Raw genomic sequence first — 17129 nt, 5'->3', positions numbered from 1 at the left:
AATAAAAAATAAAAAACACTCACATATCAAATCTAAAAAAATCTAAAAATATATTTTCTCTCTCTAATAAATTATGGACGAAATTACTAATTTTTTAAAAAAAATATATATATAAACCAATCAGAATTTTAAAATCTAAGATTTTATATCCAATTATACAATACAATTATTTTTAATAACTAAATTCGAAGATTTTGTTAAGATTTCAAATTATGATTCTCCTATCATCTTTATTTTATTTTGTTTACAAATTGTTTAGAACTTTCATATAATACTTATAATTAATAAAATACATATGTTGTGATTTGAATTTTTTAAAACGAAGATATATTACTCAATGAATGAAAATGTGTGTTTTAATTTCCACATTGGCGGGTTGGTAAAACTAAATTTATATAGATGATAAATTAATAATTTTTATTTACTCACAATTATAATATTAAAATTACTATTTTATATTTCACAAAATATGATGCAAATACAACAAATAAACAATATAAAACTGTAATAATACGTCAAAAATAAANGTTGTGATTTGAATTTTTTAAAACGAAGATATATTACTCAATGAATGAAAATGTGTGTTTTAATTTCCACATTGGCGGGTTGGTAAAACTAAATTTATATAGATGATAAATTAATAATTTTTATTTACTCACAATTATAATATTAAAATTACTATTTTATATTTCACAAAATATGATGTAAATACAACAAATAAACAATATAAAACTGTAATATGTGAAAAGTAAAATACTATAATATTATAAAATAATTAGTATTCAAATAGACTAATATATTTATATAACAATTAAAAATAAATATTATCTCAAATAAAATTATTTTTTAAAAAATAAAACTATAACTTTTATTTTTATATTATACATTTTTAAAAAAATGTTAGACCCGTGAGCACGGGATATATCCTAATTAATTATTATAACAAACCAGTAATAATTGAGGCGTCTCTGTAATAAGTGGACCAAAATTTTGGTTGATCAAATCTAAGATCAGAAGACCAAGGCAAACTCATCCGTCTAGTCCTCGAATTGGAGTTGATGCAATGAAGACACTTGCGAGAGGATTCAACCTTCTGAAACATGTCAACGACTTCATGTGTTAGGATTCATGTTTTGAAACATGTCAACAACTTCATCTAATTGGATTGATGCAATTGGACACTTTGTGATAGGATTCAACTTCTGAAGCATGTCAACAACTTTGGAAAACCAACATTATATTCCCTTTACCAAATAGTACATTTTTATCATTACAAATGTTTTTTTTTTTTTTTTTTTTTTTTTNTTTAACTTCTTAAGCGATCAAAACAAATAAAATTCGAGGAAGAAAACCTCACAAAGAAAAGCAAGAAGACATAGAGATTTAGGTAGGTAGCGCAAATGGACTAGTAAATAATCAGATTCTTTTTCCTTTTGCCTCTTTGCTTGATCAGCATTGAGTTTGGAACATATGAGCATCCAAGTGGGCAATCATGAATTTCTGAAGTTTCTCCAAGATCCACTTCTCTGAAATATCCACCCTCTCCAATGATATAAGCTGTGTTGCGACGGGGAGTCGTCTTCACCTCGTCATTGTCTTTATCTTTATCTTTATCAAAAACTACAGCGACTTTCTTGTCTTGGTCAATGAAGAAACTCCCTTCTGTAACTCCAAACTGAAAACCAGTGAGTGGTTCCATATCAACACGTAAGAACACCTTGTTCCACAACACCACTTCTGGTTCAATCTTAACCGTAACCCAAATCTCCATCTGTAAACTGTCCCAGCGCTGAAACAAGACAGCAAGTTGCTCTTCTCTAACACTAGAAAGAGTCACGGTATCTTCTTGATAAGGGATAAACGGCAGACGAAGACGCGGTCCAAACCTCTCTCTTGTAAAATCAAAACAGATCAAAAATCCATGGATCTCTACCGATATACGTTCTTGATACTTGACTACACCAAACCAATAAGTATTTCCTTTGAGAGAAACGCCACGTGCATAAAAATGTATATACAGGTCGCAAGTAACATCAACAACGTCCCTCCATGAGTTAGAGTTTAACTCGTAGATACTGTACTCGACAAGACTCTTAGATTCAGCATGTCTCAAAATCTTGTAGCTTCGGCCTGATTTGCTATTCTCGTATCCAATAGCATACTTATACATGTTCGGACTTTGGTGAAGTCTTCCGGGCTTGACCCACAAGGTTTGACCCCAATACGGATTCCAAACAACGAGCCTAGTCAAGTCTTTTGTGATGCATAAGACTAAACCGTCGCAGTGATAAACTCTAGATATATCGACTTGATTCGAATCGTCTAGGCTAATAAGTTTACCTTGACGGCTTATAGTTGGGTCAACGCCCTTGTGAATTCCATGGAGATTGAGATTCGTCAAATATACCTTAAAATCCATCACCATGACCACCTTAAACTCCTCTGCTGCTGCAGCTTTTGCTTGAGCAATGTGTTTCTTCGTAAAGAAGCTATCCTTGGATAAAGTGTTCCACTCTTTGCAAACAGACCGCACTGCTCTCATAGATGTCATCGGAAGCCTTATGATCACATCCTCTGCCAATTCCCTTGGAAGATCGGACATCATCGTCGTCCTTTTTGCAGGTAACTCCTTCTTCTTCGTTGATGTTTTTGCTTGAGCAGCAAGGTGCTTTCTTGTAAATCTCCTATCTTTTGATAAAGCGTTCCCTTTTTTCCAAACAAATTGGAATCTCCTCGGAGACGTCAACGGAAGCTGCCTAGAGGGCTTTACATGCCTAAGAAGCTTAGAGATCTTCGTCATTGTTCCAACAAGGATGATCGATGTAATAGTGATTAGGGGGTTTACGATAAAGTTCTTATTTATAGTCGATTCATTAATTGATGTTGGTTTTCCAAAAACTTTTGGTAGTTTTCCATTTTTTCACTAATTTTTTAAATCAAATTTTTAGTATTTTGAACTATAACTAAAATTAAATATATATTTGATATGATGGATAGATTGGGCCTGATGTAATATTTTTAGCTCTAATTCACTAATCACTGAGATGAATTTCAACAAACTAATATATGGTTTAGGCTATGAATTTATTTTATTCTATACTTTTTTAAAAAAATAGCCTCTTGTTATCTATTTTTAATAATATCCTATTCTATGATTAAAATAACTATTTTTTTAACCATAATCTTTAAATATTAAACTCTATCCTCTCAAAATTATATCACAAGTGTAAACAGAGAATACAAACCTATAAAAGTTTTTGAAAATTTAATTTAACATATCATAATTGTGTAAAATAGTGTTAAAAGAAGGCAAAAAGTATTTTTGAAAATGAAAATGGCCAAAAAGTATGTTTGAAAGGAGATTTCTACAAAAAGTTATTTCTAACAATATCTCTATTTTTATTTGGTTTTTTAATTTCTTTTTTCTTTTGGTAAAGGAGTGGTTTTTTTAGATTTCAGATTTTGATTTTTGGATTTTGGTTTTATTTTTTTTGGTCTTTCGTAACACTTTCTATTCAAAAAATACTTTAAACTGATTTTTTTGAGAAACTATAGATAACTTTTTACTTGAAATATAGGAAGGATTTAGAAAAAAAAACAAAGATCAGATACAACTGAGCTATGTTGCATGGAAACTCGTTTTGAGGTGCGTTTCACGTTTCCGAAACGTTTCGGAAACGGAAACTTGTGAAAACTCGGAAACAAGTCACAGAAACACAATTCCTAAAAATCTCTGTTTGGAAACACGATGGAAACTCCGTTTCCGTTTTGGAAACACGATGAAAACTCTTTTTTATAATTTCAAAATTTAATAAATAAATAAATTGAAAATATATGAATTCATGATACATATAATGATAAAAAAATATAATATAATTAGTAGCTTAAAAGTTAAAATCCCTAAATATATGGCGGTGCTGGTCAAAAATTTGATTTTGAAACGTTTATTTTTTTACAGTTTACTTTTAATTAAACTATTTAATATTTATGTTTTGAATTTGTGTTGTTTCAGATTTTTTGAATATGGTTTTTATGTTTGGGGATTTATTATATCTCTATATATATATATCTATATATCTATATATATATGTATATACGTTTCCTACACGTTTCCATTACTTAATTTTTGAAAAAACACGTTTCCCGTTTCCGAAATGTTTCGTTTCTGCGTATCCGTTTCCGTTTCCATGCAACATAGCAACTGAGAGGTTCATCGTCAAAAGAAAAAGTTATCCCAATAATAGTTTTAGGTCATCTCTACACGTGGGCATATGAGCATATGGATAGTGTTGCGTTAAGCTTATTTATATCGACATTGCTATTTTTTACCATGTATTGGATCATGCAGGTGAAATGAAAGAGTAGACTGATCATAATACAACAGTAAAAAAGAACAGTGTCATATGCGTAATCTTGTAGTTTTCCATCAATCTTAGTTTATAATGGGTGTGATCCAGCATTAAATAAAAAATAAATTATTTTGTGCATGGGTAATTTGGATCCAAGTATTATTTTCTCTTTAAATGCAAAAGTAGATACATTTGGAGATTTATATTGCTTGTGTGAAAAAAAACACTATGTTTTTGATGTGTGACATGTGTCATTTCGACAAAATTAATAGACGATATGGAAATCCTGGTGAATGGTATCGCTAGATAAATTTAAAAGGTATCGTGGAATTTTAAAATTGTAAAATATAACTTCAAATCAAAATAATATCAAAATGAATCCGGCAACCCCGCATAGCGCGGACTAATCCGTAGTATAATAAGAAAGTTGTGAAAAAAATGTATAGAGGTCAACGTGTAAAGCGAGTAGTATCGTTTGACCTTCAAAGGCGATCGTGTTCTTCTTTGTGATGATGATGTTTTTTTTTTTAATGGTTTTGGTCGTCGGTCTACAAGTCAACAAACAACCCACCTTGAAGCTTTCGTGTCTATATCCAAATCTTTTCCTCACCCTTTTCTATACTATATAAAAAGATCAATCTAAGTCACCGTCTATATTTGAAATGCAAACGAAACTTAAAATAAAAATGTGCGATTTTTATTGATTTATAGAATATAAGAAAATTGTAGAACGTAATTGTAAACACTAATTGTCTAGAAAAAGCTTGAAATCGCGTAAATCTAACGTGGAGAATGCAATGCATCGGTTGACCCTACTACATGCATTTATGCGGCACCCGTGACCGTGAGTACGAGGCCACACCAAGAACCTCATTACTTATATTTTTTTTGTATGTTAAAATATATTCAACCAAAGAAAACCCTTTTTACATTAGATGCATCCATAATCTTATTTTGGAAGCGGAAACTAGAGATTGAATGTGAGAGCAGAGCTAGTGAACAGAAAGATGAGGCCGCCGGGCAGCGAACCTCATTACTGATAGGCGTGTTTCATTTTCCCATTTTCTCTTGCTTTTCTAAAAGATTGACAAATTCGAATATTTATCAAACAATACATAATTTATGTTTAGGTACTGTAAGTGGACTAATCAGTATTCAAATTCTCCTTTCTTTGCTTGATCAGCATTGAGTTTGGAACATATGAGCATCCAAGTGGGCAATCATGAATTTCTGACGTTTCTCCGAGATCCACTTTTCTGAAATATCCACCCTCTCCAATGATATAAGCTGTGTTGCGACGGGGAGTCTTCACCTTGCCATTGTCTCTATCTATATCTGTATCAAAAACTACAGCGACTTTCTTCTCTTCGTCAATGAAGAAACTCCCTGCTGTAACTCCAAATTGAAAACCAGTGAGTGGTTCCATATCAACGCTTAAGAACACCTTGTTCCACGACACCACTTCTGGTTCAATCTTCACCGTAACCCAAATCTCCATCTGTAAAGTGTCCCAGCACTGAAACAAGACAGCAAGTTGCTCTTCTCTAACACTAGAAAGAGTCACGGTATCCTCTTCATAAGGGCGAAACGGCAGACGAAGACGCGGTCCAAACCTCTCTCTTGTAAAATCAAAACAGATAAAAAAACCATGGATCTCTACCGAATTACTTGTAGCAAACCAATAAGTATTTCCTTTGAGAGAAACGCCACGTGCATAAAAATGTATATACCAGTCGAGAGTGACATCAAGAACGTCCCTCCATGAGTTAGAGTTTAACTCGTAGATACTGTACTCGACAAGACTCTTAGATTCAGCATGTCTCAAAATCTTGTAGCTTCGGCCTGATTTGCTATTCTGGTATCCAATAGCATACTTATACATGTTCGGACTATGGTGAAGTCTTTTGGGCTTGACCCACAAGGTTTGACCCCAATACGGGTTCCATACAACGAGCCTAGTCAAGTCTTTTGTGATGCATAAGACTAAACCGTCGCAGTGATAGACTCTAGATATATCGACTTGATTCGAATCGTCTAGGCTAATAAGTGTAGCGTGACAGTTTATAGTTGGGTCAACGTCCTTAGAAAGATTGATGCCCATCAAATAAACACGAGAATCCATCACCATGACCACCTTAAACTCCTCTGCTGCTGCAGCTTTTGCTTGAGCAATGTGTTTCTTCGTAAAGAAGCTATCCTTGGATAAAGTGTTCCACTCTTTGCAAACAGACCGCACTGCTCTCATAGATGTCATCGGAAGCCTTATGATCACATCCTCTGCCAAATCCCTTGGAAGATCGGACATCATCGTCCTTTTTGTAGGTAACTCCTTCTTCTTCGTTGATGTTTTTGCTTGAGCAGCAAGGTGCTTTCTTATAAATCTCCGATCTTTTGATAAAGCGTTCCTTTTTTTCCAAACAAATTGGAATCTCCTCAGAGACGTCAACGGAAGCTGCCTAGAGAGCTTTACATGCCTAAGAAGCTTGGACATCTTCGTCATTGTTCCAACAAGGATGATTGATGTAATGGTGATTAGGGTTTTTCGATAAAGTTCTTATTATAGTCGATTCATTACTTGATGTTGGTTTCCCAAAAACTTTTGGTCGTTTTCCACTTTTTCACTAACTTTTTAAATCAAATTTTTAGTATTTTGAACTATAACTAAAATTAAATATATATTTGATATGATGAATAGATGGGGCCTGATGTAATTTTTTTAAGCTCTAATTCACTAATCACTAAGATGAATTTTCAATAAAGTAAAATATGGTTTAGGCTATGAATCTCTTTTTTCTTATACATTTTTGTTGTCTATTTTCAATAATACCCTGTTCTATGATTATAATGACTAAATTCTGAATCATAATCTCCAAATATTAAACTTTACCTCTTCAAAACTATAAACATATAATCCAAACCTATAAAAAAAATTTGAAAAGTTAATTTAACATATTTTAATTATGTAAAATAGTTTTAAAAGAGAGCAAAAAAGTATTTTTGAAAATAAAAATGGCCTAAAAATAAATTTTTGAAAAGAGGTATCTACAAAGGTTATTTCTAACAATTTCTCTATATTTAATTGGTTTTTTAGGTTTCAGATTTTGATATTTGTATTTTGGTTTTATATTTTTTGGTCTTTCATTTTTGCATAGAATTAAAAGAATTTATAAAAATTTAATAAATAAAACATTACGTTGTAATTAAAGGCTTCCCACAAAACCCTCAAAATTATATGGATGTGGAACGTTGATTTAAGAATATTTCAACGTTTTTCAAAAAAAAAATATGTGATATTCCACTTGTGATTTTGTAATTCTCTTCTCAAGTCTCATGTCATTGAACTTGAAATTTTTATAAACTCATTCAAAAGAACTCATAATCTCTTGTTATTTAATTAAGATATAGAGGTTATATCAAATATACTGTTATTCAAACTCAGCACTTTCTTTTCAAAAAGAATACTTTATACTGGTTTTGCACTTTCTTTTCAAAAAGAATACTTTATACTGGTTTTGAGAGAATATAGATAACTTTTTACTTGAAAAATAATCAAACCTCTAGAGGTGTTAATTTGAAGGATTGAAAAGAAAAAAAAAAGATCACATACAACTGAGAGAGGTTCATCGTCAAAAGAAAAATTTCTCCTAATAATATTTTAAGGTCAACTCTACATGTGGACATATGAGCATATGAATAGTGTTGCGTTATGCTTATTTATATTGGTCTCACAAAATACTATCGACATTGCTATTTTTTAACATGTATTGGATCATGCAGGTGAAATGAAAGAATAGACTGATCATGATGACTCCTCTCTCTGTTGTGATTTGCAGCTCAAAATGTTACTTAAATCCAAGCTTAATTATGATGCAAACACTTAAAGTGAATGTTTTATCGCTTGGGAAAGGGGAAGGTACAATCATGTGTGTGTAAACCAGGGAAGACTTGTAAAAGAAGTAGGGGCATGTACTTTTGTTGACCTTTGTACAAGGGCTGTACTGAATCAATGAACGTTTCCATCAATCATCTCTATTTGATGAAGTAGACCTGCAAATATGTTTGACCAACTCTCTGCTAATTTCCATATATAGAGAAATCTCTATTATATTATTTAAGCAACCCTATAAATAAATAACCCTACTTTATGTAAGATATTATATAAAATGTCACTGTATTTTTAATACAATATATAATAACAGAATCTTAATACTAATTTATTGTAACCAGAAAATAATTATCCAAAAAAATAGTAATTATTAATTTATTAGATTACAAAAAATCATTAATAAAATAATTTCGAAATGATTTAATAAATATAAAATAATTTCGAAATTATGTAATAAAATAATTAAACATATTCTATTTATTGTTTCAGAAATCTTAGGAAACAATAAAAACTATTTAGAAAAATTATAAAACTAAGATTAAATATTTACATATCTAAATCATTTAATAATAACAAATATATATTAAAATTAAGATACAACATTGTTTATATTTTAAAAATATATCTATATACTTATTTAAGCTATGCTGTTAAAAATTTAACCAGTTCTTATGTGACATATTACAAAAATGCTATTATATTTTAATTATTCTAATAACAAACAGAAGAAAAGTTTAGATTTGTTTACAAAATAAAAAAACTCTATTTATTGTTTCATAAATCTTAGGAAATAATAACAAACTATTTCATTGGCTAAAACTTCATTGTTTATACACAATATTCACTATATAAACGATACTAAGTGTATATGTTGATAATATACATAACCTAGCTAATTGTAATTTTCACCTATAAAATTAATATATAACATGTTATACCAATAACTTCAATTTGTAAATTTGGTATATTAAGATCTCTAAACACGATCACATCAATTTGTAATACCAAATCACGGGTCAATACATGTTTTGTTGAGTTTTTTTAGCTTTACCGAATGTATAATTAACGAATTTGATATTGCACCAAACCAAAATAATAGTACCAACTACGGGTCGAAATCAGAGTATGACCTTAAGTAAATTAAATATATGATTTTATAAAATGTATAGAATTAATAAATTTTCTACTATTAATTTTTAACAAACAAATCCAAATTTACATAAATATTTCCTCACGCTGGTAACATTATTCTACAAAATATTAACGTATATTTGTGAGTTGGGTAATAAACGGGTAATGAGACGGGTAAATTAAAGGGACGCTCAAAAATTAAAATTAATATCCGATACCCGATCATTATTCACGGATAATATAATTATTATACTCTTCACTCGACTCTAAAGCTGCGGGTACCTTTTTCGAGACTGATACTAACCGAAAAACGGGTATCGGTAATAGTTTCCATGCCTACCTATTAGTAGTTTAATATGAATCAAAACTCATCATATAGTACTATATTATATAACATGTAAATGAATGATAAAATATAAACATAATATTAACAAATAACAAAATATAAAAAAATTCCCCGCACTACCAGCGCGGGTCATTATCTAGTCTTTTATTACTCAGACTTCCTTTGCTACCATTATGCAATGTAGTCTTTAATTAGATGTATAGTAAAATCTCCTCCATCAAAATTCACAAATTAGAATATTTCAAAGAAGATGCCAAAAGGAACTCAACTTGTATGTTTTTAGTTGTCTACCAAATTGAGTATCTTTCAAAAGGAACTCAACTTGTATATGTCTTTAAAATTGAAACTTAGTCATTTAATCAGATAAAGATCATAGCATTAACGAACACTAGAGATTCCCATATGTGATCTGCATCTCCAACCTCCTGGACTAATCAGTAATCAAATAATTCCTCTTAATTTCTTTGCTTGATCTGCACTGAGCTTGGAACATATGAGCATCCAAGTGGGGAAATTTTCCCAGGGAAATCATGAATTTCTGAAGCTTCTCGGCCGAGATCAACTTTTCTGAAATATCCACCCTCTCCAATGATATAAGCTGTGTTGCGACGGGGAGTATTCTTCACCTTCTTGTTGTCTCTATCAAAAACCACAACCAATTTCTTCTCTTCGTCAATAAAAAAACTCCCTGCCTTGACTCGAAATTGAAAACGAGTGAGTGGTTGCATATCAACTCTTAAGAACACCTTGTTCCACGACACTACTTCAGGTTCAATCTTAACCGTAACCCAAATCTCCATCTGTTTGTTGTCGGCGCAGGTCTGAAACAACACAGCAAGTTGCTCGTCTCTAACACTAGAAAGACTCACAGTGTCTTCACTAGCAGGGTGACCAAACGGCAGACGAAGACGCGGTCCAAACCTCTCAGTTGTGAAATCAAAACAGATCAAGAAATCAGCCATCTCTTGATATCGATACAATTCTCGAGCAAACCAATAAGTATTTCCTTTGAGAGACACGCCACGTGCATAACACTGTATATACCAGTAGGGATGGACATCAAAAAAACTCCATGAATTAGAGTTTAAGTCGTACACTTCGTACATAAAACACATAGATAACAATCTCAAAATTTTGTAGCTGCGGCATGATTTGCTATTCTTGTATCCAATAGCATACCTATACGAGCTATAGAGAGAAGTACTTATGGGCTCGAGCCACAAGGTTTGACACAAATACGGATTCCAAACAACGAGCTTAGTGAAGTCTTTTGTGATGCATAAGAGTAAACCGTCGCAGTGATAGACTAAAGATACATCGACTCGACTGGAATCGTCTAGGCTAATAAGTTTACCGTGATGGTTTATAGTTGGGTCAACGTCCTCATAAAAATTGATGCCCATCAAATAAACACGAGAATCCATCACCATGACCACCTTAAACTCCTCTGCTGCTGCAGCTTTTGCTTGAGCAATGTGTTTCTTCGTAAAGAAGCTATCCTTGGATAAAGTGTTCCACTCTTTGCAAACAGACCGCACTGCTCTCATAGATGTCATCGGAAGCCTAATGAGCACATTCTCTGCTAAATCCCTTGGAAGATCAGATATCATCGTCCTTTTTTGCAGGTAACTCCTTCTTCTTCCTTGATGTTTTTTTTTTGCTTGAGCAAGGTCGATGTAATGTGATTAGGGTTTTTCTATCGTCGATTAATTAGTTTATTATGTGTATTTTGTCCCAAGTATACTTTGTCTAGTCATATGGGCATAGACTTTTAAATTTTCTAGTCTTGGTGGTAGGTATTTCGTTTATTTGCAAGGTCTTTGGCCCATTTAAAGCCCAATAATACTCCTGACCGGACAAGATCTTCGCAGCTCGGCGAAACTGTGCAGTTTTATTTTTTTGCCTTTTCAGATCGGACAAGATCAGATTTAGACCATTCTACCATGAGTCTTATTTTGACAACATAGCCGACACTGCTGAAAAGCTAAAAAAGAAGAATTCTATGTTGTCTTTTTACCGGTGGCCACTGGCCAGTGTGGACCCTTCAATAAAAGAGTAAAGAGACGACAGCCTGTACTCTCTATTTCACTCCCAAACCGCCCCCTCCGGTTTCCCGGTAATCACGTCACGTTCCCCATTCTCTCACTCTCACCGACACAACACAACACAAACTCTTCTCTAATTTACAAAACTTCTCCATGATCTACCACGATATTACTACTAATTATATCAATTAACTCATGTAAATTTTAAACTTTACATACTCTAACAAAAAATATCGACTATATATTTTTTAGCATTAATTAGATTATCGATAACCACAGTAATATTATAATTCGTGATTCGAGATCTTCATTAAGATGCTTTGTCTGTCTAGTTGTACTCGCACGCGGTGGTCCAGTTAAGCAAATCCAACGGCTAAAACTAGCTCTCATTTACAGATCTATTATGAACCGTCAGATATATAGATCTCATTGTCTGAACACAGTTTGATGAAACTAGGAATGAATCTGGACGAAATTACGATCTTACACCACCCACCATCGTGAGCTTCGTATATATAAAGCTTCTACGCTCCTCCTTCACCTTCGTACTACTACTACCACTCTTCTTTAGCTCCAACCTCCATTACTTAATCTCTCTGTCTCCTTCTTTAAGGTATGTTATCTTTTTCTTCGATTCATACGGTTCTGTTCTCAAGACTCTGCATTTGAACAAAGTGCCCATTTTAGTTTGAAGTGATTATTCGAATTCGAAGTTTTGAACCATGTGTTGTGTTGATTTATAGATCTAGTTATTGAATCTAGATCCCAATTTGAATTGATTGAAGTTTCTTTATGTGTTTACACTTTTTCTGATTGGTCTTTGTTTGATTCCTCTGTTCTGTTGTTAGGTTTGTTTGTTGTTGAATCGGATCGGAAAAAAAATGGAATCTTTTTTGTTCACCTCTGAATCCGTCAACGAGGGACATCCCGACAAGCTTTGCGATCAGATCTCTGACGCTATCCTCGATGCTTGCCTTGAACAAGACCCTGAGAGCAAAGTTGCTTGTGAGACCTGTACCAAGACTAACATGGTCATGGTATTTGGAGAAATCACCACCAAGGCTAACGTTGATTACGAGCAGATTGTTCGTAAGACTTGCCGTGAGATTGGTTTCGTATCTGCCGATGTTGGTCTAGATGCTGACAACTGCAAAGTTCTTGTCAACATCGAGCAACAGAGTCCTGATATTGCACAAGGTGTTCATGGTCATCTCACCAAGAAGCCAGAGGAGGTTGGAGCTGGTGACCAAGGTCACATGTTTGGGTACGCTACTGATGAGACTCCTGAGCTCATGCCTCTTACTCACGTTCTCGCCACTAAGCTTGGAGCTAAGCTTACTGAAGTTCGCAAGAATGGAACTTGCCCTTGGTTGAGGCCAGACGGTAAGACTCAAGTCACTATTGAGTACTTGAACGAGAACGGAGCTATGGTCCCTGTACGTGTCCACACTGTTCTCATCTCAACACAGCACGATGAGACTGTGACTAACGATGAGATCGCAGCTGATCTTAAGGAGCATGTGATCAAGCCTGTGATCCCAGAGAAGTACCTTGATGAGAAGACCATCTTCCATCTCAACCCATCTGGTCGTTTTGTGATCGGAGGTCCTCACGGAGATGCAGGGCTTACCGGCCGTAAGATCATCATCGACACCTACGGTGGATGGGGTGCACACGGAGGTGGTGCTTTCTCTGGAAAGGACCCAACCAAGGTTGACAGGAGTGGTGCTTACATCGTTAGGCAAGCAGCTAAGAGCATTGTTGCTAGTGGTCTCGCGAGGCGGTGCATTGTGCAAGTCTCATACGCCATTGGTGTCCCTGAGCCATTGTCTGTGTTCGTGGACAGTTATGGAACCGGGAAGATACCAGACAAGGAGATTTTGGAGATTGTTAAGGAGAGTTTTGATTTCAGGCCAGGTATGATCTCCATTAACTTGGATTTGAAGAGAGGAGGTAACGGTAGGTTCTTGAAGACTGCCGCTTATGGTCACTTTGGAAGGGACGATGCTGATTTCACCTGGGAGGTAGTGAAGCCACTCAAGTCTAACAAGGTCCAAGCTTGAAAACCTGAACTCAATCTCAGGTTTTTTTAGCCTCTCTGTTCTGTCCAGATTTGGGTCTTGTTCTCCTGTATTTTAGGCTCTTTGTGGCTTTTTTAGTTTCAACTCTGAGATGGGTTTATTCAATTTTTTTTCAACTTTGGAGAAAAAAAAGCTAAGCAATTGGGAAATTTATATAATTATTTATTATTATATGGTAATGTTGTGGTAAGAAAGTTAAATTCATAATTTGTATTTCTTGCTTCTTTTGAAAAGAAAATTATATTAAGAAGAGTATTCAATATTCAGTATCCTTTGTTTGCACTATCAATGTCAAAAGAATTGGACAACATTTTGTGACAAGTCTTTAAACAGAGGCTAGCAAATACTGCTATTTGCGAAATCAGAAACGGAAGAAACCAAGAGATGATGAGATCATAATAAGTGCACTAGTGTGGTTACATGAACGCACACATCAGCTCCCGTTTGGACACCAGCCTCTATATCCTCATTAAGTACTATTGATTTATTGTCTCTCTTTTCTCTCGTCGATTGTTCTGTTTTAGGGTTTTTGCAATCCACCAACTTATTATAACTCTTGAAACAGTCAACAGAGAAGAGACTGAAGATGGAATCCAAATAATTTAATAGTAGATGATTAAATCGACTACGAAGAGATTTGTTCATCAGGGTTTCCAGGGCGTAAAGTACAAACATAGATATAAAAAGTCCAACTAATATAGAATTCACAAATGTGACCTTTTGAGATCAAACATGACGAGATTAGAGTGCACTGGTGATTCCAAGAATGCATACATCAGCTTCAACGAGACAGACATCTTTGAGCAACAGTCCACTGTTTGGTTGCGTGAAATAAACCATTGATACATATTTAACCCATCCGTTCTCCGAGCTTGATCGGCTAAACCATTTAGTAACTGCAAAACAGATACAAAGTACAGATCAAGAAGTGAACGGATTCACATTCATATAACAAGTATCAAGAAATGAGTTTGTGGGTGTTTTTTACCTTTCCCAGCAATGTGCCTGCCTTGTAACTGATCAAATATTCGTATTGTAAACTCTGCAAACATCTTTGTACCGTCTGAAATGGTTTCAGGATCTACGAGGATCAGATAGATAGAAAGATGGGTTCCTGTTCCTTGCTTTGTTCCCGTTGGATAAAACCTTATCTTCCTGCATTAGAACAATTTAATTAGCTTAAGATCTACGGTTTAGGGACTGTTGACAAATATGTTGTTACCATTTTCTATCGCCAGCGAAGAAAGCATTTGAGTCATAGCTTTCTTTGTCTAACTTGGAGAAATTCTCAATCTTCCAGACGTGCTTAGTGCTAGTAGCATCTTTAATCATTGAAAAACATTCTCCTCTCCCACTTCTTCTCTCTTTGGAAACAAACACATCAGCTCCAAACATACATGTGTCTTCTATGAGGTAACCGTTTGAAGCATCAGAGAAGGTACCGGTAGGGATGAATTTATCGAATCCCCATTCACGCTTGACAGCATGAAACCGTCTCTCCTTTCCTGCAACACGAAATGGCATATTAAGGGTGGGACAAGGATTAGAGAAACATGCAAACTGGAAGAAGTGAAAAAAAGTTACAAATTTACCTTGAAGGATCAAATAACTATCGGTGTTTTGATCCAGCAGATACAGACGGAAAACAGCGCAAACCTCCCACCCTGGACTTAATGAACTAGAGTCTGCAAGAGCCAAGTAAACAGAAACATGATCTTTCGTGTTCTTGCTCTTATTTCCATTTGGGTACAGAACAAGTTTCCTGCAAGCAAAACCACATACAGTATTCTGTTAGACATGTTAAAACTTAAAAGTAACGCACAGTAATTTACTAAATTAACAGTGTATGATTAGACAGCCTAAAATAGAAACAAGAATGGTCCCAGATTTTTACATGGAAAACAATCCACTTATGAGTTGAAAAAGTTGAAAACATGACCAGATAGACTTTATACTAGTCCACTATGCAGAGAGAAAAAAGGAAGACTGAAAAGTGTCTTTTGAATAAAAGAAAGTTTTCGAAAACATAACACTGACCACACCCTTAAGCAATGCAAAATAGGGTCCATCAACGATAAGCACTGAGGCATGTTCCAACAATAAGATACCAGCACGTGCTATGATGATTAATCTCAATCAGAAAAGGGTTTTGTGAATAATTTTAAAAAGAAGAAAAACAAAGTTGTGTAATAATGATGCCATACCATTTGTAGCCTCCAGCTTCAAAGCTCTCAGTTTCATATCTCTCTATAGCATGCTTTGTAAGGAGTGAGAAAGACTCTATCTTGACCATGTAATGCGTTGGTGGGGCATCAGATATAGACTTTATAATTTCTGCAAGCATTTGTCACAAAAGTTACCTTTGTGCAAACTTACCTATACATTTACCTTTAAGTGAAAGAGGAAATGAATCTAATTACACTCTTCATAACAAAACAGGGCAACACCACTATCCAAAGGTATCAGAGTTAGGAAGAAGTAAAAAATTGGTTTTAGATGATATGCTTACGGAAGACAGTTATTTGGACCCTTAAATGACCCCTCAAACATAGTTTCATGAATTACAGTGTAACAAATGATAAATATAAGTGGACGACCATTGATGATATCGGATATGAAAAAATATAGAGGAAGGGAGAGATGATACCATCATGATCACCACCGGAACTGGCCATGAGAAGATAAGCAGAAACCAAAAAAAGAAACTAGTGAATATGCAGGTAAGCATCAATCTGTTAACAGTTAAGCTTCTATTTATATAGGTGAAAGAAAATAGACCGCATCTTCTGTATTTAGGATCAAACCTTTATACTTTGCTTGAAAGGATTAACCTTTTCCATGCATGAGAAGAGCTGTGAGGTTGCAGAACCAAAAAGCAAGAATATACATTAACTTAGCAAGCATAAGCATATATATACTGTACCACCCCCGCAGAGGGGATTCCAAAAGGGAATACAAAGATGTAAAGAGGTTGGAGACAACAAGCATCACTTGAGAACCATGAAAAAGGATCACTTCTTGAAATTTTCTATTCCTTATTAAAAAAAATCAAAGATTCTGTGTATATTATATACCAATTGAAGAAAAAAAAGCATTAGTTGAATGAACAATCAAGCCAAATGATTTAAAAGTCACCTCACTAATTTAATTCCGATCTACAAAGTAACATCTCCTCTTCGTCTCCATGCCTTGATACCGCCATCGTCTTCTACTCTTCTTCTTTCATCCTCTGTGCGAGAAACTCTCTCTCTCTGCGTTTATTTTCCAAAAGAACAAAATGTTCGTATACCG

At 34.1% G+C, this 17129-nt stretch overlaps 5 protein-coding genes across 9 annotated transcripts; 1 reads left to right on the top strand and 4 right to left on the bottom strand.

Annotated features, from left to right (window-relative positions):
- Positions 1402–2605, bottom strand: LOC104748266 (putative F-box protein At3g17620). The gene has a single exon (XM_019237091.1). The coding sequence runs from the start codon at positions 2603–2605 to the stop codon at positions 1406–1408; it is 1200 nt and encodes a 399-aa protein (XP_019092636.1). The 3' UTR covers positions 1402–1405.
- Positions 4905–6654, bottom strand: LOC109129259 (putative F-box protein At3g17400). Its single transcript, XM_019237086.1, has 2 exons — positions 6186–6654; positions 4905–4936 (listed from the first exon to the last, which is right to left on the bottom strand). Exons 1-2 carry the CDS (start codon positions 6652–6654, stop codon positions 4905–4907), a joined length of 501 nt encoding a protein of 166 aa, XP_019092631.1.
- On the bottom strand, positions 10168–11349 carry LOC104748264 (putative F-box protein At3g17620). The gene has a single exon (XM_010469935.1). It carries the CDS (start codon positions 11320–11322, stop codon positions 10168–10170), a length of 1155 nt encoding a protein of 384 aa, XP_010468237.1. The 5' UTR covers positions 11323–11349.
- Positions 12264–14107, top strand: LOC104746085 (S-adenosylmethionine synthase 4). Its single transcript, XM_010467486.1, has 2 exons — positions 12264–12370; positions 12606–14107. The coding sequence occupies exon 2, from the start codon at positions 12639–12641 to the stop codon at positions 13818–13820; it is 1182 nt and encodes a 393-aa protein (XP_010465788.1). The 5' UTR covers positions 12264–12370; positions 12606–12638; the 3' UTR covers positions 13821–14107.
- Positions 14420–17093, bottom strand: LOC104746082 (MATH domain and coiled-coil domain-containing protein At3g58220-like). Of its 5 annotated transcripts, none has more exons than XM_010467480.2 (8): positions 16974–17093; positions 16643–16690; positions 16486–16570; positions 16043–16172; positions 15431–15600; positions 15061–15343; positions 14827–14993; positions 14420–14734 (listed from the first exon to the last, which is right to left on the bottom strand). In XM_010467480.2, the coding sequence occupies exons 3-8, from the start codon at positions 16511–16513 to the stop codon at positions 14580–14582; spliced, it is 933 nt and encodes a 310-aa protein (XP_010465782.1). In that variant the 5' UTR covers positions 16514–16570; positions 16643–16690; positions 16974–17093; the 3' UTR covers positions 14420–14579. The 5 variants fall into 5 exon arrangements, with proteins under 5 accessions (XP_010465782.1, XP_010465783.1, XP_019092770.1 ...); XM_010467481.2 differs by having other exon boundaries at positions 16486–16505; XM_019237225.1 differs by lacking the exon at positions 16643–16690 and having other exon boundaries at positions 16486–16505; positions 16974–17088.

The sequence above is a fragment of the Camelina sativa genome, chromosome 15 (genome assembly GCF_000633955.1).
Source record: "Camelina sativa cultivar DH55 chromosome 15, Cs, whole genome shotgun sequence".
Taxonomy (NCBI): Eukaryota; Viridiplantae; Streptophyta; class Magnoliopsida; order Brassicales; family Brassicaceae; genus Camelina; species Camelina sativa.
The sequence above is the reverse complement of the archived record's forward strand: the minus strand, read 5'-3'. Positions and strand labels throughout refer to the sequence as shown.

Excerpts from the sequence above, each read along its gene's own strand:
- LOC104748266 (XM_019237091.1), bottom strand. The coding sequence starts at position 2,605 with ATGATGTCCGATCTTCCAAGGGAATTGGCAGAGGATGTGATCATAAGG.
- LOC109129259 (XM_019237086.1), bottom strand. The coding sequence starts at position 6,654 with ATGTCCGATCTTCCAAGGGATTTGGCAGAGGATGTGATCATAAGGCTT. Across the intron at positions 4,937-6,185 it reads GAATAGCAAATCAGGCCGAA|ACACGAAAGCTTCAAGGTGG; the intron begins GCTACAAGATTT and ends ATTTGGATATAG.
- LOC104748264 (XM_010469935.1), bottom strand. The coding sequence starts at position 11,322 with ATGATATCTGATCTTCCAAGGGATTTAGCAGAGAATGTGCTCATTAGG.
- LOC104746085 (XM_010467486.1), top strand. The coding sequence starts at position 12,639 with ATGGAATCTTTTTTGTTCACCTCTGAATCCGTCAACGAGGGACATCCC.
- LOC104746082 (XM_010467480.2), bottom strand. The coding sequence starts at position 16,513 with ATGGCCAGTTCCGGTGGTGATCATGATG. Across the intron at positions 15,601-16,042 it reads GAAGCTGGAGGCTACAAATG|GAAACTTGTTCTGTACCCAA; the intron begins GTATGGCATCAT and ends TTTTGCTTGCAG. Across the intron at positions 14,735-14,826 it reads CAGGCACATTGCTGGGAAAG|TTACTAAATGGTTTAGCCGA; the intron begins GTAAAAAACACC and ends TCTGTTTTGCAG.